The sequence below is a fragment of the Halichoeres trimaculatus genome, unplaced genomic scaffold (assembly GCF_033239565.1).
Source record: "Halichoeres trimaculatus isolate MK-OKI-2021-1 unplaced genomic scaffold, fHalTri1.1 fHalTri1_scaffold_12, whole genome shotgun sequence".
Classification (NCBI taxonomy): domain Eukaryota; kingdom Metazoa; phylum Chordata; class Actinopteri; order Labriformes; family Labridae; genus Halichoeres; species Halichoeres trimaculatus.
The window spans coordinates 20012444-20034551 of NW_027437190.1; the positions used below are offsets into that span (position 1 = coordinate 20012444).

General features: G+C 39.3%; 1 protein-coding gene across 3 annotated transcripts in view; it reads right to left on the minus strand.

Moving 5' to 3' along the window:
* Positions 1-22108, minus strand: part of LOC141800189 (CUB and sushi domain-containing protein 3-like) — a 214653-nt gene that overhangs the window by 170337 nt on the left and 22208 nt on the right. For all 3 annotated transcript variants that reach the window (XM_074682596.1, XM_074682597.1, XM_074682595.1), the window contains exon 3: positions 4029-4141. In XM_074682596.1, coding sequence (XP_074538697.1) covers positions 4029-4141 — 113 coding nt within the window. The remainder of the gene's footprint in view (positions 1-4028; positions 4142-22108) is intronic.

Sequence of the window (22108 nt, forward strand, 5' to 3'; positions counted from 1 at the left end):
GACAGACAGGGCAATGTTTTTGTTGCAAACACACAACCTTCAGCAAAGGGCAAGCAGATAGAATTACTCTGTGCTCAGTACATGTGCTGCTTGGTTGCAGACCCTCTCTATCCTTTGCAAATCTACAAGCCCTATTTGACTTCAGCTTATATGAAGAGAGGCCCCTGTGTCTGCACTCCTTTTTAAATAAAGCCCTAACCCTTTTCTAGCATTCAGGTTGAACAATCCCGTTGGCAGAGAGGTGATAGTATCAGAAAGTAGGCTCTAATCAGTAATAAAACTCACATCAAGTTAGAGCTGGTTTGCATGCAAGCATACTTGACAAAAGATTGACAGGCCGCTGAGAAATTAGATTCAATCTGGGCTTGTCCTTCTCTGTGTCCTTCGTATGCATGCAGATTCAAATCCACTTAATTGCAGTCATGATTCAATCATCTCTGAAAGCCTACAAGCATCACACATATCAAGTTCTGAAGATGTGCGGCACATACATATTCATGTGTACAATGCTAACCATATCAGCATAACAAGGAAGAGAGGTATACTGCAGAGACACAGCTACCATGGTTTAAGAAGGCATACATTATGGATGAGTGCATTGACTGTTTACATTTTTTTTATGTGTCTAAGAGAGATCTCACTAAACAGCGATCTACATATGAATGCTTAAGCTGTAGGCAAAAGTCGTTCAGTGTAAGACAGTATTTTGATTTCTTTCTTGGGTTTTTAGTCCGAGATCCATGAAGTTAGAGCATAATTTGGTTATGAGCAGTAATGCAGTTATGCATTTATGCTATCATCACACTGAAAAAGGATAATCTGGACCATATCAGACAAACAAGGGGAGTGAAGACACTTGACAGCACGCATGGAAAGTACAGTGTCTTCAACAAATTCTTGGGGGGAGGTGAGAACAATTATTTCAAAAACTTTTGGCTTCATGATAAGAACAACATTCATATCTTGTTACCTCAGGTATATACTAGATGGACTGGATAAAAGTGACACCTATCTCCTAAAGATCTTGTTGACATTAAGTAAAAAGGCTACAATTACATCTACTTGAGCAAATTACTTTTTCTATAAGACTCCAAAGAGAACTAGGAGAGAAAACGATGGGAGAAATGGGATATTTACTTAGCCGGGGAAGAAAAAAAAAGATGTCAACTGTGATTGCATAACTAGAAGTGTGTCTCAAATCGCATACTTCCATACTGTGTACTCAAAATTTTCAAATTGAGTGTACTGAGCATACTACATACTCACAGGCTTAGTGCGCGAATTTTGAGGGTGTAGTGCTGTCTCAAATCACATACTGCCGAGCGCCATACTTACCGGAAATGACGACATGATGTCAACCTCTTCTTCTTCTACATCTAGTTGTGACCGGCTTTCAGCGCATTTCTGCCAAATACCACCACTATTTGCCCGCGAATTTTCAAAGCCTTTTCAGTAGTATATTAAACGCAGCTAATAACACGATCAAAATATCAAGATCTTACCATCTTTCATTGTAATTACAATGAATTTCAATCGCACTTTGTTACACCGTAATCGGCCCCAACAACATCTCCTCCTCCTCCTACTGGCTGAAGATGTCCCAGTATGTATTGTTTATTTGTATTTTTACCGTGCTGAGCAAACGGCCACAGCTCTCTTCCGCCATTGCTGCCAGAGAAGGAAATGAGTGCGTTGAGTGTCCACAGCTGCATACTCAAAATCCGGGCCGATTTGAGTACATCATCCGGTTACTTTTGCATACTATGTATACTGTTTTTCATTTTGACGCAGTATACTCAAAATTTTGAGTATCTGAGTATGGAAGTATGCGATTTGGAACACACTATAGCTATGTGTTTTGTGTATAATCTTTGTTGGAAGTGGTGTTTTGTATAGATCAACCCATGACCCCTTGTTCTGGCGTTCTTTGGAGTATGAATGTGTATGTATACAAGTCTGTTCAAAAAAAGAAAAATAGATTGCATAAATTAAATGTTAAAAAATAAGAAAAGAAAAGAAAAGAAAAAAACATCTTAGCACCAGTGTCGGGAACAAGCTGCAACCTCCAGTCTGGGAATATGAGACAATGCGGAAGTGCTAAAATCTGCTGTTCCTCAAGTGTTCGCTTGAGGCTGGCTCCGGAAGTAGCGGAAGTCACATACACATTAAGCCAAAAAAAAACATTTTCAAAGTAGAAATGAACCTATTTACAGCGTGGTTCATAAAACGTCTCCTGACTGAGCTAATTTTACTACCAGCACCCATGGTGAATTTTTTTCTAACTCGGCCGTTCAGAGGATATTAAGATTGCGAGCTCCCCCAATAAGAGGCACAGCTGAGGGTCACGTGACCGACAGGTGCCCTAGGGCTGTAGGCGAAGCCCTTGCTACTACCGATATGGCCGCTATAGTTGATGGGCTTTATTTTCCGTTTCAGAAACAGACGGTTGACATTGGCGAGACTACGTCCATGTTTTATACAGTCTATGGTCGGGAACAGCGTTACTAACCCCGTTATTGTTTTCCATTAGCCGGTAATCAAAAATTATACTGGCTGCAATGCTTATTATACTGCCAAGGTGTACGAGGAAAGAAAGAGAGAGATAAAGGGGAAGAAGAGTTGCGAAGAATTATGTACAGACTGTCAAGACAATCGAATCCTTCATGATCTAAAATCATCATACCACACGCCCCTGTTTGCTGCTGCCTGCCGGGGAGGGGACACAGTCTGACCACAGCAGGGCAGGGCCACAGTGAGATGGCACATTGACTGAACGGAAACCTATCTGATCAGGTGCTATGATGGAGTGGAGCCAGACAGGAAATTAATCTGGTGTACTTTGGCCATAACATGTATGATGTGAGGTTATAATACATCACTTTGCTATGTGGGCTGCTGTTCTGGGGCTATTTAGCTTCGTGGTCTGTGAGGTCTTTTGATTAACACTGAATTAAATCAACTTTACTGGAAAACTTTCTCTAACTCTGTCTGCCAGGTGATTTGTTAGAATCAGCAGCAAATAACCATACATTTCTGTTTAAGACTACACAAGCAAAGGATGGAAGCAAAATAACAAAGTCCGACTTCAGGAAACCACCCACAGGAGGCAAGAAGAGTGATGGAAGAAGACGGAGAGGGTAAATAACAGAGCAAGACACAGAGAGAGCGAGACGAAGAGAGAGGGTGAGTATAAATGGACAGATGGAGAGGGGAGAGGTCCTGAGCTGACCAAGTGTGGGGCAGGTGGGGAGATGAGGAGGGGGTAAAGGGGATGGAAAAGGGCAGTGTGGAGGGGAGGAGAAGTGAATCTAGAATCTAGAGGATGAAGTCAGCTTAGGCAGGCTAAACTTAGAGTCCAGAAAGTAAAGAACTATCCAAAATATCCTAGAAGTAGAAGCAAGAGAAGACACAGGGACGCAAAACTATGGGCAGGAGGCAGGGGGTAGAAAAGGACATGAAGCATTGGCATGAGGAGGAGATAAGGTAATTCTTGAAAATAAATGAATGAATAAGACAGGAACTAGAGAGGAGAGGTGATGAAGTTCACACAGAGCAGAGGGGAACGAGCATAGCAAAGCAGGATGGTCACAGAAGGATAGTTCATATTTAGACAGCTCCCCGCTGCACTCGGCTCGGCTTCAGCACATATAACTCGGTTCATCCATTAGTTCAACTAATTCCCATCGCCATCTGCCATGCAATTTCAGATGCACCTCTGGAGCCACAGAAAAGGTTCAGGACTTTTGGGGGAGGGATGTTGATTTGGAAAATATGAGATTAATTTGCTTAATTGAGGTTCCTAATGTTTCCATAACTCAACTGTGGAAGTCCAGCAGGAAATCAGGTGGAGGAAGTCTGATGACTCGGCCCTCTCTTAAGAATAAATGGTGCATATAACTTCTGGTTGACAGGTTTTGCTGCTAAATGAAGAGTAGATATATGGGGAGCTACCCAGAGCAGCTCTGTCTGAGATTTTCCATTCATTTAAAGACCATATAAGCCAAGGAAAAGAAATTCTGATTTCTTACCTTCATAAGCTACCTTAAATCCATGAGCGCTTACTGCAAAGTCACTCGTAAGCCTCAGAGAAAAGATGGAGCCTGAACTGGTAACAGGTGGTGGGATGGAAAATCCTGTTAACCTGCAGGAAAGAGAAAGAGAAAGAGACCTCTGTAAATTATGAATTAATGCAAATAATCACATTTCTAAAACCAAATTAAAAGGTTTAAAAACTGCCCTTGTAGTTTGCTTTTATTAGTCTACAGTCATGGTCATATAAACACTTGAATATTTGTGCAGTCCCCTGTTGAAATGACAAAAGTTTAGGATCAATTAACTCCAAAGAACAGAGTTTTTCAACTGATGTGATATTTGGTGTGTATTCAAGTTTTTTTAGTCAGACTGTAATAATGCAAACAGCGAACACAAGCTGTGAGGCAGAAACCAAAACACAACCTGGGTCTGTTAAACCTTAACTACCTGGGGTTAATTAAACATCTGTCATTTTGTATTTAAATGAGATAGGCCAGCAGGTGAAGTGGCTGACCGTATATTTATGAGTTCCTGTTGAGAGAGATCAGCACTAAAATGCAATGATGCACAAAAACTGTACACTACAGTTACTATCACTAAAAATAATGGCTGTTTCAAGACCTCAAATCTCACACCACTGCTGAGTGAGAGCACTGCAGCATTTTGTGTCTAATAAAAGGAAAATGCTTAGAGAATTGTGATGCAATTTGTCGACCAATAATATACTGAGTAATACACAATCAAAGCCCTATGAGAACCTTCCCTGTTGTTGGATAGAGTTTGAGGGCTGGCAGCTGCATTGTAACAGACTGCTTCATTACTGCATTTCAAATTAGGTGCAGATCCAAACAAATCCATTTACTTTCACGACGTCGTAAACAAGATGTGTTGCTGACCATTCCTCAGAGGCAGTTGCTGATGTTCTATCGACCTTTCACTGCTGTAAGCCAGGCTGTGCTGCATGAACACAACTTTTCCTTCAAACAAAATGTCTCCTTCTCTATCTTCATCCCGTCTACTTTCATTGCTGTGTCGAGGGCTTATTGTGTGACTCAACCTCCAGTTGACATGGAGCCAAGTGAATAATGTCTTCAGTGGAACAACACGGTAAAAACGGAAAATCCTCCAGTGACAGCAAAGAAGAGGGTTCTGTATTTACAGCTTCAATAGAGCTTCCAATTACAGCACTGTGAACTGAGCTGGTCCTAGCAGTAAATAATTACCCTTTGTTGCAGTTACTGCACCGCATGCCAACATAGTCCTAAAAGTCAATTGCCACATGATGCAGTATTGAATACATTCATAAGAAGAAAGAACTTGACCGTGGTAGAGGCTCAGCCAAAAAAAGGGAGACTGAGTAGATTTGAATCCTGTCAAGGTGAAATATAAAGTGGAGCCATTAAAGTGCAACAGGGAACAAAAGCGTCACTGGATTGCTCAAACCAAAACAGCAACAGAAACCAGAGAAAAGACTGTTCAGAAAGGCTCCTCTTTCTTCTGTTATTTTCTATTTTTCTTAAACTTGTCTTTCTGACTCACAATTGTCAGTGAAACAACATCTCAGTTAGCCTCAACCTTCAGTTTCTTTAACAAGAAATACATCAGAGCCCATGGTTAAAAAGATAAATGAAAAAAAAAATAATAATAATAATAATAATAGGGATGCACGATATTATCGGCACAATATTGGTATCGGCTGATAAAAGCTTAAAAACACGTTTATCGTATAGGCAGACATGAAAATTTCTGCCGGTAAGCACAGCCGATAAGGTGCTATTCAGTTAGGATTATTATTATTTTCCATCTGAAAAATAAGCTCTTTAAATAAAATGTAGCACTTCAAATATTTGCACTGCAGAGCTCTGTGTCTGTCACCAGGTTGTTACAGTAGCTCTAAAATAATCAAATGCAACTTGGTTATGTTTAAAAATGCTTTGTACATTTAAAGTTCATGTGATCTAAAGAAATTATTTTTCTGTATTTCAATAATGAATGTCTTCAGTTTGAAAAAATAATACATTTCTTATTTATGGTAAAATCAAATGTTTTTTGTCTTGTTTTATGTGTGTTTCTTAAACAAATAAGACCGTCACATTTAGAGTAACATATAAATTCCAGTACAGGATAGACTTAGCTTTCTAAACAGTGAAAAAAACAAACTAACTTGTGATTATTGGTATCGGTATCGGCCAAAAGGGGTTTTGATATATCAGCATATCGGATATCGGCAAAAATCCAATATCGTGCATCCCTAAATAATAATAAACCATCTTGTTTATCTCCAGCTAGTGTACCTACAGATGTGCCGCCAAGCTTTGAAAAAAATCTTTTTCTTTAAGGTTTTATGGATAACACAGGCCAAAGCATTGCAACGTGTATGTAGGGCTGGGTCTCGTTCAGAAATTTCTGATATTGGTACTGGTACTGATACCTTCACTTTGATACCTGTTCCTGAACTTAATTTTTCAGTACCAACTGTATGATGTCAACTTTGACAAAGAATAAAATAACATTTCATATTACGATAAAAAACTTCTTATTTTTAAGTCTTATTTTTTAGCCGTCGTATTTTTCCACTCTTAGCAGTTCTCTAAAAACTAAATAAATAATTGCGCATGCAAAAGAACAGTTGTAAACAAGTGACAGGTTAGAGTGCACATTAAATGTGTTTATAACTGTAAATTAACTTTATTCCTTTTCTTTAATGTCAAAATAATCCTCCTCCTTTACCTGGGTTGGGACCGCCAAAACTGACCAAAAGAGACGAGTGCAAGCACAATTCATTTGCATTTAGATGTCTAAGGCTGCAGCATTTTTCATGGATCAAATGCTCTGTCCGCGTGCTTGTGCTCATGCATTAAATACACCACGCAAAAAGCTCACCTCTCTGAAGCGCACCAAAGCAGAGCAGTGAAATGAGGCTGAGCACGGCAGGCTCGCGGTCATGTTGGCCAAATGAACTGGGAACTGGACTTTAGGGTTGGACTTCTGGTATGGATGGCCAGTGTGACCTCGCTCTGAGAGGAACTGCTGTGTTAGTGAGGAGGATCTGTCTGAGTGTTTTGGATGGAGGAGGGGCTCAGCACTGCGTTTAGTGCAGTTTGTTGAGAAGCAGAACATGCTGGAGTTCAATACATGCTTTCCTGTCAGTCTCCAAACTCCAGAAAAGTCACTGTCAGTAGTCACTCTTTTCCCCACAAGAAAAGGACCCTGGCACTGGAAGACGAGGTATGTTTTTGATACTCTGTACTACTGAAGCATTTCGGTCGGTGCCATAAAAAAACTGAAGTTCGGAGCCCAGCCCCATAAGTATGATAGGTTGAAGAGCCTTTGAGAATATGGGGACAACTTTAAAGTTTAACAGACCTAGAACCTTAAATCACATCATCAGCTCAACATTATAACAGGCCGCCTTGGCCAGATGCATGATTGGCACACTCTGGACAGTTAATGACAGGTTTCACTGACCTGCTTGGGTCAGATGAAATTCTATCTCCAAAGATCATGTTGCCCATCAGATCATGTCTCATACTTTAACACGGCGTTCTGTGACACTGGGGTTTTGTCAGTGCTTCATGTCATGTTTCAATGTTTCATAAGTGCCTGCACACAAATGTCACAGTTGAAAGTGGCACCTTCAGTGCTGTCATTCCCAGGGCACTCAAACCACACTAAAGGTTTACACCCAGATTGAGCACAGATTTTCTCTAAAGCTTGTAAGTTCATGAAATCACCAGTTTCCAGGAATAGACCATCACCACAAGAATCAAGGGGGACTGATGGAGAGTATCAGAGCAGAAAGGACAGAAAGTTCAAGGCCTTCAACATGGGACTGCAGGATCTGAGATCAAATCGACAACCTTTCTATGAGAAGATGGCTGACGGCTAACCCTAACCCTAACCCTGAATGTATCACTGAGCCACAGCCGTCCATAGTCAAAGCTGCAACACAGGGTTAAAAGTTAACTTCATGTTTGAAGTAACCACAGCCAGTGTTTCCCCTACCATTGTATGGGTGGCCTTATGTTATTCATCTAATTTACATGACAGGGTGTCATTTGTACATCATCACGTTTACTTCCCTCTAGGCCTGGGCGATATATCGATTATATCGATTAATTCGAATTTTTCCTTGTGGACAATTAAAAAAACGTAAAATTCAAATTTTTCTCCTCGCTATTGTGCACCTTTTATACCGCGGCAAGAGCTGACTCCGCGCATACATTTTACGAGTCCACACTTGAAAAAATAACATTTACTTTTACTTATTTGTTTGTATTAAAATTAAAGGATAAACAGGCTACAGCCTTAAAAAATAAAACTAGACAGAAACAAAGTGGGTTTTTTTTTAATCATTTAAAAGTAGAATACAACTGAACAGTGCTGTAGTGCACTGAAACAGTACTGTAGACACTTTTCCTAGCAGTATTTTTAAATTCAAAATGTACAGAATGATGAGGCTTTCACTGTGAATGTAAATAAGTCTGCCTCCTTTAAAACTATAAGGTGAAGTTACTAAAACAGAAGAAATGCTAAAACTTCAATTCCAAGAGTCAAATAGAGGTTACTTTTATTAAGTTTTTGACTAAATTAAAACAAAACTGGTTTTGAGTTATCTCTTTTATTTGTACTTATTGTTTTCTTTAAAAGGAAAAAAAACCGTTAAAAAAAAATCGAAAATCAAATTTTTTGTGAAAAATCTGAGATTTTATTTTTAGGCCATATTGCCCAGCCCTACTTTCCTCCTTGCTCTGTTTTGTGCATGGCAAAGTTCTGCCCAAATGTGTTCACAGACGCACAAAATGTGCGCGCATTAAACAGATGAGCTCATTGCATACAGCTGACAGAGCGCTGGGAAAAACACCACAAGAAACACTTTCCAGCTCATTCTCTGTACAGAGGGCCCCATCAGGGTGTGTGGGCAACACCCTTCAGATGTGACTGTTCTGTCAGCCCCTTTCTGCTCAGCCAAGAAGTAGTTTCCCGCTGGTACCCGTACTCAGAATTAGGGTCAGGGGCTAATTTTAGAGACTAACAGTTTTCATCTACCTGTAAAAGTGTTCAACTATTATCTGTGTACCTCTCCATCTCATGAACCAAATGAAATAGCACTGAGCCAGTTGTGTTCAGAAAAAGAAAGCCTGAGGGTTGGTTGGTTGCGTGACACAGACAGTATGACAAGAATGAAAGATTAAGCCTAACTAATGCCTTTATTTACACAGCTGAACACATTTTAGAAAACACAGTTTCCTCATGAGTCTGGCCCCTTATTTTAGCAGTCCCTGCCATTAGTGTGAGAATGTGATGTTAGAGGGTAAATGCAACTGACCGTTGGTATGTTTACATGCATGTATCAGTCTGACTAAGGTTAAAGGTTATCTATCACAGTCATCTACTTCCTCTTCTGGCCAAACACCGAGGGTGTGGCATCATTACGTTCCTGCCAAGCATTTTGCCGAATCCAACCACAATCCGGTAGCAATTGCATTATCTACATGTGTTAATCATGCTTAGTCCGTTCTCAGTCTGACTAAGCTGTTCACATGCATCTTAATAGTCTGATCTTGTGCCAACTAAGCTTATAGTTTGATTTCTTAAGCTGCATGTAAACGTACTGTCTGTATCAGTGCTTTGACAGGTCAAAAAACTAGAAATGTGCCTTAAAAGCACAAGTCCATGTACTGTTTACAATAACTGAACAGTCAGTAAGATTAACATTTGCCACTACGGTGACATGATTGAGAGATAAATGTTAGGATGTTATAGATGTCCACCACTGTGAACTGTATGTCCGACTAGCAAGGACTTAAAAACTCTTCAATATCTTCCACACAGATATCAAAAATGAAGATATTTTCTTGAGATCACCAACATGGTGGAAGAAAATGTCACTGAAAAGGCTTAGCCCTGTCAAACTGAACCACATACTCATGTTTTGAGCCTCAACAGACTAAATCCTCTCTTCAATTGAACTGTTGTCATGATGGCACAGAAATGAGGATGTCATGGGGTTAGGGTACATGAGGGGAAGACTTTTCTTCCAAAGCTGTCAGTGAGAAGGATTAGGAGGTGACAGCCCAGGCAGAGTACAGCCACTCTTATTATTTGACTTATTTTTTGACTAGACAGGTCAAGTCTGCAGACATACAGGTCAGGGTCTTTCTGAGAGATTTTAAACCTGATAGCAAAACCTTAGCAATCGTGATGTTATTATTATTGACAGGAAAGAGCATGCCTCAAATGAAATATTCATTTAATTTAATGCTGTGTCTACAATGACATGTCAGCAAAGGGACTTTGCATTTGTTCTGTAAATCAGATCAGACGTAATTTTCTCCAGGAATCCTCGTAGCATCTTAGTTATTTTGGTTTCTACTGAACCCAAGCTGCATGGTGTCACCAAAGTATGTATTTAACAAAAGGCTAACCAAGATCTCTATCACCCAGCATTCACTGTTACTTGTTGCTTTGGCAACAGGGGCATCAGGTGAAAGTCTGGGAAATGTCATTAACACATAACTGCCACAGGATGCTGTCTCCTCAGAAGCATGAGACTGAGAAATCAGACACAAAATGAACTCAACTTACATTTTTTATACTAAAAATGAACTATATCAAGTGGATAATACCATTATCTGACTAGCCAGGTAGACCAGACTCAGGAGGAAACTTTCTTTATTCATCCAATAAGACGGTAGAAATACAGCTGGCACCTCAATGAAAATAGTCATGCAGTGAGAGGAAAAAAAGGCTTGGGAGATAGGTCTACTGTACATACCATGTTTGTCTTTGATGTGAAACATTTTCATAATGACATTGCTCAAGTACATTCCTCATTCATTTGAGCTTCTGTAAGAAATTGGAGAATGTAATTTACTTTATTGTTGGATTACTGTGGTATTACAGGCAATGTTTCTTGTAGTGGTTTTCCCAGCTCTTTGTCCGCTAAGTAGTGTTGTGCGAATCATGAACGAATCGTTCAATACCCGAGAATCACTTTATTGACTTGAGAATCATGATTCTTCGCCCCAAATGACTCAGTACAAAGCTCACAATTGCCCAGCCCCTCACTCACATCACGGGAGAATGGCTGGTACGTAGAATGGCTCAACTCACAGTGTATACGGCCCGGGTCATTAACTCACCCACAGTACATATGGATCACTAACTCACAGTATGACTCAAAGCACATACGAGTCACTCGCCAGCTCAAACGTACGTAGCATGGCTCGACTCTTAGCACATACGGGTCGCACTTACTTACTTACAGAATCACTCATACGAGTCACTTGCCAGCTCGAACGTACGTAGCATTCCCGTCTCAGTCCTGGAAAGGTTCGTGAGATCATTTTCCTGACTGCCTATTTGTTGTGAGGATAATTCATTTTAAAGGAGGGGTTACTTTTTGATGACACTTTATTTTTATTTCACTATTGTTTAAGCTATTTCCGTTTATTTTCATATTCTTCAAGAGGCTTTATCTTACTTTAGATTTATTGTACATAGTTGTTTTTTCTAATGTTGCACTGTTTGAACTTTGTAATTTTTCTCAGTTATATTTATCTAATTTAATGTTGTTTTATTTGTGAGTTAGAAAAATAAAAGTTTTTTTTTAATATATGTTGATCTTTCACTCTTTTTTCACATTGGAGTGTATTAACTGTCCTTTTCAGTCATTTCGCTGGTATGAATCTCTCTGAAATATAGATTTCTATGCACCTTCTGGGTAACTGACTTGAGTGACTCAAATGACTCAAAAACCCGATTCACTTTGGTGAGTGACTCATTTAAACTTGACTCAGTAAAAAGAATAGAGTTTCCCATCACTACTTTAAAGAGTATGCTTGTTTGTGTGTAAATGTGTGCACGTGTTTGTGTGTCTGTGAATGCGTTGGGGCAGAACTTCAGCGTGCACGAAACAGAACGAGGAGAAATGTGAATGCGACGATGTACAAATGGCATCCCATCGTGTAAATTAGATGACTACCATAAGGCTATTTATTCTTTTAAATTAAAAAACAACAAGGTATAGACCTGATTTATGAGAGAGGTGACTGTAAATCACTTCAGCCGTGATCTGGCGCTGTATGGAAAATAAAACTAGCTCGACTTCCGTTGGAGGAGCGAGCCGCCCCCTCCTATATAATGATAGGGGAAACACTGGGCAATGTAAAGGCCTCATAAATGAAGAAATGTTTGTCAATATTTCTACAATCGATGACCTTCTCCAGCAGTAAGCATCCTTGGTAACAGTAATAACCACACGAGTATGGCTGGAATCTAAATGTAATCAAGGGTTTTTTAATGACTTGAAATGTGAAAGGGCAAAGACTGGGAATCAGGGAGAAAACAATTTGGCTGCATCCATATCAATGTTCACTAGGTCTGCCTAAAATATCACTGAGAGCTAAGAGACACCAGGTGTTATAACAGCTATGGTGGCCTCCTCTGATTATGGATCAGATCAACACTGGCGAGTGCAGAATGAATAGTGTGCACGGGAACAGGGTGCCAATGATTGCCTGGACAGATGCAGCTTTCCTTCCACCTGAACACACTACATCAGGCCTGAAGGTGGCTGTCAGACATCCCTGCCATCTGATTAGTGTGTCACAGCAGCAGCGTTCCTCAGAGAGAAGGAAGGTGGAAGAGGAAGAGGAGGAAGGGGGGCAATGATGTACCTCCATTTGTCTGACTCAGTGTCCCTCTACCTCCATCTGTCTTTCCCTCTGTGTTGCACTGGTCCTTTTTTGTTGCATTCTCTCTGACGTACTATTTGTCTTTGCATGAGGATGCTCTCATTCACACTTTATTATCCTTTTCCACTCATCGTGGTTTGCTGCCACTTTACCTTTTTATATCTCTTTGTCTCTGCCCACCTTTTCTTGTTGTTACACCACTCGTAACATGACACAGAGAGGTTGTCTCTCCAGGAAAGTACAAGAGAGAAGACAGTCAGAAAGAGGTGAGAGTGGATTAAAGTGTTTTGACTGATCTTAGTGACTAAGCAGCAATTAAATACTTCTCCTTTCTTTAGTTTATAACAAGGAGGTGAGCTAATTAAGGCCTGTAACTTATCTGGGAAACAGAGGCATAACTAATGATAGTTCCCTCGAAATAAAGAAAAAAAAGCAGGGAATGACTGATAGACTTATTTCACATTGACATTCTCACTCAACCCACACCCAGACACTGGCATTTTGTTTTCGTAGCTGCAGCAAAAAAAGGTCAAATCATCGCGTCATTTAATCCATCCTTGGCTCTTCCCTGACTAGACTGAAGAATGGAAAAGTAATTCCTAAAATTGGAAGAGGAAATGCAGTGTGGGAAACCTGGTAAGCATTCAGAAAGTTATTATCTTTCTTTATGTGAATGATTTTCTACAACATGCAGGGACTGCAATCAGTTCCCTGGGTGAGAAGAGGCAGGGGGTCAAAACTGGGATAAATATAAGCTATGATTTCAACGAAAAAATGCTATAATCAGTCCACAGGTGTGCAGATATATGGGTAAACAATATTCTACATCTCTTCCATCTGAGAAATCTGCTCTGGGATTGAGGTAAATTTTGATAAAAAGGACAGCTCCAACAAAGCACCACAGGAGCTGAGAGGAGATGAAGACCGTAGCATATAATGAACAAAGCACTATGCAGCCATTAACTCTGTATTTAAATTAAAAAGCCTCATGCATTTGTCATTATTTGAAGTAAAAAAATGTCCTCATGAGAGTAAACTTTGTACTTCAACCATCACTAGTGTAACTGAACATAGATGTGGTGTCAAAAAAGCCAGAAATCATCCTTCTCATGGACAGTCAGCACTGTACTGTCCTTGGTTTGATCTGTTTCCTCTATCAGTTGGACAAGACGAACCACTGTACTTGAAAAGGTTGTGCCTGCCTCATTTTTAGCATCTGATTTGCAAGAAGCCATCAGCATATTTTTACGCTACACACTTGCACTTTCTGCACTGCTGGTAGAATAAAACACTTGGCATAAGTGATACCACTTCTAACATGAAAAGTATTGTTTAGCCTCCAGGATTTGAATAAGTGCCCAATAAGAGAGTAGCAATATATGAAACACCAGTCAAGAGTCACAGATCTATGTTCCACCACCCAGAAAACTCACCCAGAATGCTCTGAGGCTTAAAAATGATAAAATATGTGAGGTAAATGTCAATGAGCTTAGTGGCATTAACCTCTTGGTTAATTCTGTATTATTACCTGTTTAAGAACTCCACAACCCTGACTATAATTTATGCATGTACTGTAATCACTTGAAAAAAAAAAATATATATATATATATATATATATATATATATATATATATATACCTTTATCCTTGTACGTTTTGAGTGTATGAGTCTTCTGACTGGTCAAGTTGCAGTTTACTTCCATTGGTGGTTCACATTATGACAACAGTATGTGTGGGCTAACAAAACGCCTGTGTTACAACAATAATGATTGTTATAGAATAATTCATAAAGCAGATGATAAGATAAAAACTTTTAAATGGATAAAGTGTTTTTTATCATTTCAAATGAAATCAAAGTTAACATGGTCTATCAGAGGATTAGTGCTAAGTAAGTTACAATCAGAAAGGCTCAATGCACTGGCACAAGCTCACAATGACAAAGCTTACAAAAAAAATTCTGCCAAGGATTTTTATGATTGCCCAACAGTCAGGCAAACAATTCAGACTGCAGTTTGATAGTTCAAGCTAAATAAACATCCTGTAAATTACCAGAGGCACAAAGCACTGTGCACTGTTAGGTCGACACCTCTTCATGTGTCCCTGGCACTCCAGAGCCACAAGAGGAAGGTTAAATATCTGCATGTTGTATAACATAAAAACTCGAAAAAAAAAAAAAAAAATGACCACAAGCAATATTTAGACCAATATGCCCACAGACACCAGCTCAGCCATCAGATTTGATTCATGGTAAACAATGACAAGCTAAATCAACATGGACACAAAAAGAATAATACTAAAGCCAGTGGAAAAAAGCAAAGTTTGAAATTTCCAATGGGGATTTCAATTGAAGACCACTGCTAGTTTTGCACTCTTTCCTTCACTGTTTCAAAAGCTGAGGATGGAAATGCACGGTAAGTATTTCAGTCAAAATCCAGTCAAGGACTTTGTTCCAGGGGATACTCTTTCACAAGTAGAAGCACATTTACATGATTCTGTAGCCATGAAAACAAAATGAAACCTTCATCCAATTGGGATTCAAAGGGTATTCAATCATAGACACAGAAATTGCGTAATGACAGCAGTGAAAAAGAAATATTATGTACTGGGTCACCCATGAAATAAAAAGGTATTATTACACAACACACCTCCTTTCCTCCGCCATCCTCCAGAATATTATTCCAGCACAATAATGAGTGCTTCAACCAGTCATGCTCAGGCACGAGGGATTGTGCGTAATGTAAGTGCAGCACTGAGCGGGAGGAATGGGGGAAAACTTCACAGAGCAAAGAGAATACATAGATCAATGGGGGAACACACTAATCAGGTCCATCATGAGGATGTCAATTCTTTTTCATGTTGAAAATTCGTTGTCGCTTCTGTTGTTTTCCCTTCTGAATTTCTGCCTTAATTAATTAACAGCATTAATAAATTACAGGTCCCTTTCCTATCTCTATCAAGGTTCCTACTTCTAATTACCCCAAGAGAGAAACGAAAAGCAGAATGAGGGTTGCTTGTCATTGTGTTTGCCTTATTAATTTCAGCTGAAATAACACCTGAGTGAACAACACATCACCATATATTCAGAGAAGTGAAGGGAAAACAAGGAAAAACAGAGAAATTGAACAACTTCAGGTGCTGCCATATGGTAATGAGGCTCTTTTCAGAATAAGCTGAGAGAGAAGCAGATGGGAAAGTTTGTGGTGCATCTTTTTTTTTTAAAAGCATCTTGTCAAAGTGAAACAAAAGGTAAAAAGAAAAAAGAGAGAAAACCAGGGTGGGAAAGCTGGATTGTCTCTTCTAAGTGGTGGTGTTTTTTTTAAGGAGTGAATTAATTGTTCAAGACCAGGTGCTGCACAAACTTGCATTTGGGCCCAGAGGCACAGCAAGGACTGTGTTATGGAATTAATTTCTGGCTTCACAAATCGTGAAAATTTCAGCACTATGAACAAAACACAAGTGTGACTAAGAAACAAACAACAATCTTGCTGCTTATGAGGTTTGGTTAGACAATAAAAAAAACACAATTTGAACCTTTTTTGCCTCTTTTTCTACCTCTCTAAGATCATTACAATTTGCTCCATGGGGAATTTACAAAGTCTAAGTTAAGTGCAGTCAATGGATTATTGTTAAGTAAACTGATGAATTTATTCTGTATTTGACACCGCTAACCAGCATGGGCTAAGAATGACAGTTGCAAACCTACATCTCAGCCTCTAGTGTTGAAAACAAATAAGCCAACAAAGTAAAACAATGTACAGCTTTTTTATACACACTGTACTGAAAGGTACTTTAAAGTTTTCACTCTGTATTTATCACACACATGAGAAATTATGTACAAACAAATTAATATCTAAAACTGCACCATTTTGTCTCTTAAGCATGGATAGTTTTGCAAGTTTTGAAGAGTTGAGGAAAGACAAGCCCATGCCCATGTTACTGCAATAAAAATTACTGGACTAAAGTTGGATTAAAGCAAAATGTAATGTTAAATGTAATAGCCTGCGTAAGAGTAGTATAATATAGAAAAAGATGTATGAAATAAACTACTGATCATTTCCATTCAGGAACTATGGTGCCTCAGAGTGTCAGAAAATAAAAATTTGTTCTAAATTTTCTAGGTGTTTCCTCGATCAAGTTGTAGTTTGAACCTTTGTAAATAGACATAAGGTTATAAAACATAAGAGCAGTCCCTGACAGCAATACAGTACATCATCTTTCAAACACTGACTCAGCACAGCTGACTTCGGCTTTGTTGTCTCTGACTACACAACCCTGCACACTTACATTTCGCACAAGCTTGAGCTGGCATCTCTGTAAACAAACATCAGTATACCTGTACTGGAGAGCTTCTTTGAATAGAAAAGAAGCATTACATTCAATTTCAGCCACGATCCTCATCACACGGCAAACCAACAACCATAGCAGATGTAGCTCACACAGCCCAGGACACTTCACTGTCCTCTGTTTTATTCAATATCCAGTCATTAGCAGCTTTAACAGAAGGCAATGAATAGGATGTGATCACACGCATAATGTTTTCATTTGCACTAGCTTTGCATAGTTCAGATGGATATCAATCAGGTTAAACTTAGGACTGCATTGCCATTTGGTTAAACCACAGCCTGCATAGACACTCTTAATTTAAATTGATACATTTGTTTGATTTAAAGTCTGTGGGGATGAGTAAAAAATCAAAGGTGTGAGTTTCTTTTCCCATCAAGTTTAAAGTTTAGCACTTGACTTGCTGCATAATTTTGTCAGGATGATTAAGGTGTCCAATTAAATTTTCAGGTGGCTTTCTGAATGCAATAAGTTGGATTTCCACATGTTGAAAAGCTCAGCACTCCAATATAGTGATCTGTGAGTAAGCAACTGAGGATGTGCAGCCTTGCTTGGTAATTAACAATAAGCTAAAACATGTACAGCTTTATATGTCTGCACTCTCAGGAGATTTGTTATAATCCTCAAAATGACTGTTCACCAGAAGCAAATGAATATTTCAACAAATAAAGAACACAAAAAAACTGGGGGAAAAGATATAAAGGTGGAAAGCATTAAAATCAAGAATCAGACCTTTTGGCATCATACTGATATTTTCTCTCAGAGTACCTCTTGGCTTTACTTCAGGTAACTTGAAAGGCACTGATGTCCAGATCAACAACAAGGCTGTCATCAAACATGACAAGAAAGTTCAGTGATGTTGTGTTGGGACTCATGCCATACATGCTGGATCCACTTTTGGTAGATACACTCTTTTTTTATAAAGCTAGGCCATACAGTGGTCACCTGGAACCACAAAACACGTCCATACAGATGTGTTTTCTGTCGAGGATTAAAGACGTTCATTCTTAGTACAACAGAAATTTTCTTTCCTCATACTGCCAGCAGCTGTGGTTTGGGGAAGCTAACCTCTCTGATCTTTTTTACTGCTGTTTATACCAGTGTTTGAATAACTTGAAGCTTGCCTTGGGCATAATCCTGACACAGCCTGCACTGAAAACTCATATTTTTATGCATCATTTTAGAGGTGCAGGATCCTCGGGACACCAGCCTAATTTGAGGAGCAAGTACCAGTGACCACAGCTTGAAATTCCCCTAAAGCGCTAAAAACCTGGCTACATTTTCCCACAGACATGCTGCTCCATGCGTTTGTGGATAACCCTGAGTTTACTGAAACATGTTTTTGATTAATCAGGCGAAGATTGAAATGTAAGGTTGACAAAGAACAGCAAAATTACCAATGACCTGGTATTCTTCCCCCTTAAAATGTATTGTTGTTTGCGTCTTTTTGTATGTCATTTGCTACTTGCAAAATACTGTACTCATTTTTTCCTGTTGAATAATGGCTTTAAGAATTATTCATGGTGTTACTAATGCTTTTCTCCAAGGGATGTGTTACACAGAGTCAATAAATCCTTTTAGTCTACAGGGCAAAAATGTTCATCTACTTTCACCACACACACAGGTCTGATCTCTGATAGCAGGGTTTTATGTTTGGAAGAGGGACTTTGACTCTACTATTGGTTCCCATATCCACATGGATGATTCAAAGGTCTGCATGGACAAGAGCTATAACCATGCTCGAGTTGGTGTCCTTGTATTTGCTGACCCTAGTATGGCTGCATCACAATTTGCTTCCCATCCAGTGCTCCCAAATAGTTTAGAAATTGCCAGTGATCCTGAAGTTCAGGGCAATTGCTCTCCATGCAGGACTGCTGCTGGTCCGACCTTAGGACCTTGCACACATAGATGGAGAGACAGCTGGTACTACGGAGTCAGACAAGCACCCCGGTGTAGTTTCCTTTCCCTTGTCATTTTTGTGTACAGTTGATAAATACATTTAGATCCCTTATTAATGAGTCAAGTGCTTTGGATCAAATACTCACATCTGATAAGATGTCAAATAATTTTTTTTCTTAATTTCACAGATCTCGGTTGTATTAGCAGAGCTTGAAAGATCTTTATATATGCTACAATGGTGCATATAATTTTTGCCTCTTGTGATTTAAAGCTTATTGCTTGATCACCATTTTGTGCTGGAGTCTCCACACTGAACACATCCTACAGTGTACTTTAATGCAGAGCCTAGTCCTGTACAAGTCATAAAGCATTGGGTATCAAGAAGTGTTTCTATTTTGTATCTGGTGCTAAATTTCTGAGATTGATTCAACAAATTACGTGTTTTGCCTCATTATTGGTTACCACATAAACATAAATCTTTCATAATTCAAACCTCAGTGAGTTCAGGTGAGAAAGTTATTCTTTTCTGTCAGGATTGGCTGTGTTGGCGTCATATTACGTCATATATGTCACAGAAGAGCCACAAAGTCATGAGAAAAGGAATACGATTGACCTCAGCAAATGATCTGAAGTCTAGCCAAACTTCAGTAAAGTGATACCAACACTACAAGGAGAAACTGCATCCATTACTTTAACATGGCCTGAATCTGAGGGACCCTCTGTCTTCAATGTGCAGCACACTCCTGGCACAGCTGCAGAAACATCCCATCTTTCTCAGATAGGAAACACAGTTGAGCCCACATTCACATGAAGGTGAACCAAACATGTCTACAAATATTTCAAACATATTTTTGTTAGATATAAGTTCAGAGAGATCCTCTCAACCTCCTGGTTCATAAGAAGAGTCCCTGTCGTGCAGGAATTCTGTTTTCTTCAGAGATGAAGGCCGAGATGAACGAGACAAAGTGGAGGAAAGACTGTGCAGTGGATTGATTTGCAATGAAGGGCTTTCATCTCTTTGCCACCATTTAGTTACTAGCACTGAGGTTTTACCAAATGCACTATGTATTAGGTGTGTAACGGTACATGTATCTGTGCCGAACTGCTCCATAGGGCCGTTCAGTTCGGTACAGTGCTGTATTCGAACAAGTACAGTAAGTTTACATTAGCCGCTGCACATGGCTCTTTAATATTCGCGTGAGTACTCGTCTATGATTGGCTGAGCAGGGAAGGTGTTTTAATATTCATGAGGAAAGTGGTCTGTGATTCGTGCTTTGCGATCATGTGCATATCATGTGGACGTGACGTCTCACGGTGAGCCAATCAGAAGATGAATATTAAAGAGCATCCGTAGCCACAGGAGCTTGTGTCTGAATTGTGCATCATGGCTGCTGCTAACGACCAACCGGAGCTTGAAGAGACCCCCCCCTCGCTGTATAATTGCAAGTTTTTGGTTTAATGAACAAGCTAAACAAGCAAATGGTTTTGCGTTGTTCCATACTGTACCGAAAATGTACCGAACCGTGACCCTAAAACCAAGGTACGTACCGAACCGTGATTTTTGTGTACTGTTACACCCCTACTATGTATGGTGATCGTGTTTTACAGCCCAATATTTTTTGTGATGTATTTTTCTTTACTTTCTCATTTGTTTAAATAATTGTGGTTTAGATGTTACCTTAATATACCTTTTTAAATAAATCAATGATTTCTGAAACCATGAAATCTTCATTTTATTAGCACTTTGTGTCAGTTTGTTTGTGTATTTAGTTGGTTGCAGCAGGATAACAAGCGGGATTGTACGGTTAACCAATGGGGGTTTTGTCTAACCCTGCCAGGATTCTATTTGGCACTACACAGCTAACAATACATTACCCCTTGCAAACTGTCTCATACTGCAATGAGCATTTTGTGTCCTGACAGAGGGAGATCTTTCCATTCAAATGAATCCAGGCAGATGGTAGATGGCCAAACAGATATTCATTTTTGTGGACAACAGCAGGAGATAAAATATGCTGAGGCTGCAGAGGATACCAGCTACTGTAACTGTACACAGTAATGCCATAAAAAGTAAGAGTTACTCCAACTTTATGTTGCCCTATGCCACAGATAATCAAACGCAATATGGCATCCTCTACACAAAGAGAAGACATGCAATCTGGGTAACATAATGCTCATAATTTTTACATCCTGTCACTATTTTTACCATTTGTTTTAACTGTTTGAAGGTAAGAGGGGAAAAAGGACACAGGGAATGGAACATGACAGATCAAAAAAACAAGATTCATGCCAAATGCAGTGTGGTTCAACAACTGCTAATTTTGATCATTTTTTTGTTTGTTTTGTTTTTTCCATTTTACTTGTGAGCCAAAAGACTGAAAAGAAAATCTGATAGAGTGCCAAGCCCTTCCTTCTGCCTGTCAACTACACCCAGGACGCAGACTAATGACGACATGATAAGGCTGTAATTTTTTTTTTTTCTTACATCCAGAATGTTTGTGGATAAACAAACATGGGTTTCCTTACAAACACAATCTCTTCTTTTCTTAGTGCTGTTTCTGCAACTTCACTTAACTTCACTGAACATATAATATTAAATCACACATGATCCTGTCTTTGGAAAAACTTGCAGACAGTGAAAAAAGATCAAGACACAAACGTCAAATGAAAGAAGTACAAGAAGAAGAAAAAGCATGTCAACTGTACTGGCTTATTTTATCTAAGTTACACCCCTGCCAACACTCCAGCAGGAAATCACTGACAAACTCCAACAACAACCACTCCTGTCAGCACACCTGCCTATTTCTGTCCAAAGACTCAGCACCTGTGCAGCTGAATTTACAACAAAATCTGACTTTGTGCTTTGAAACAGGTCACAAATCCTCTTCAGTAAAACAAATGTCAGCGCATATTAGCTGTTGATGGGCACTACAGCCCCTAAGAGGTGAGGTATATCAGCCAAAGTATGGTAAGGCTTTGTAACTAATAAAGACAAACAGAGTCATTAAGTCATACATACAAAATAAGACTTTCAGTTGTTTTTGGTTTGCATTAAGTGGTTGATCATTTAAGTCAGACAAGTCACGTTAAATACAGAAACAAAATAATATGTAAAACCTTTCAATTTAAATCTTCTGT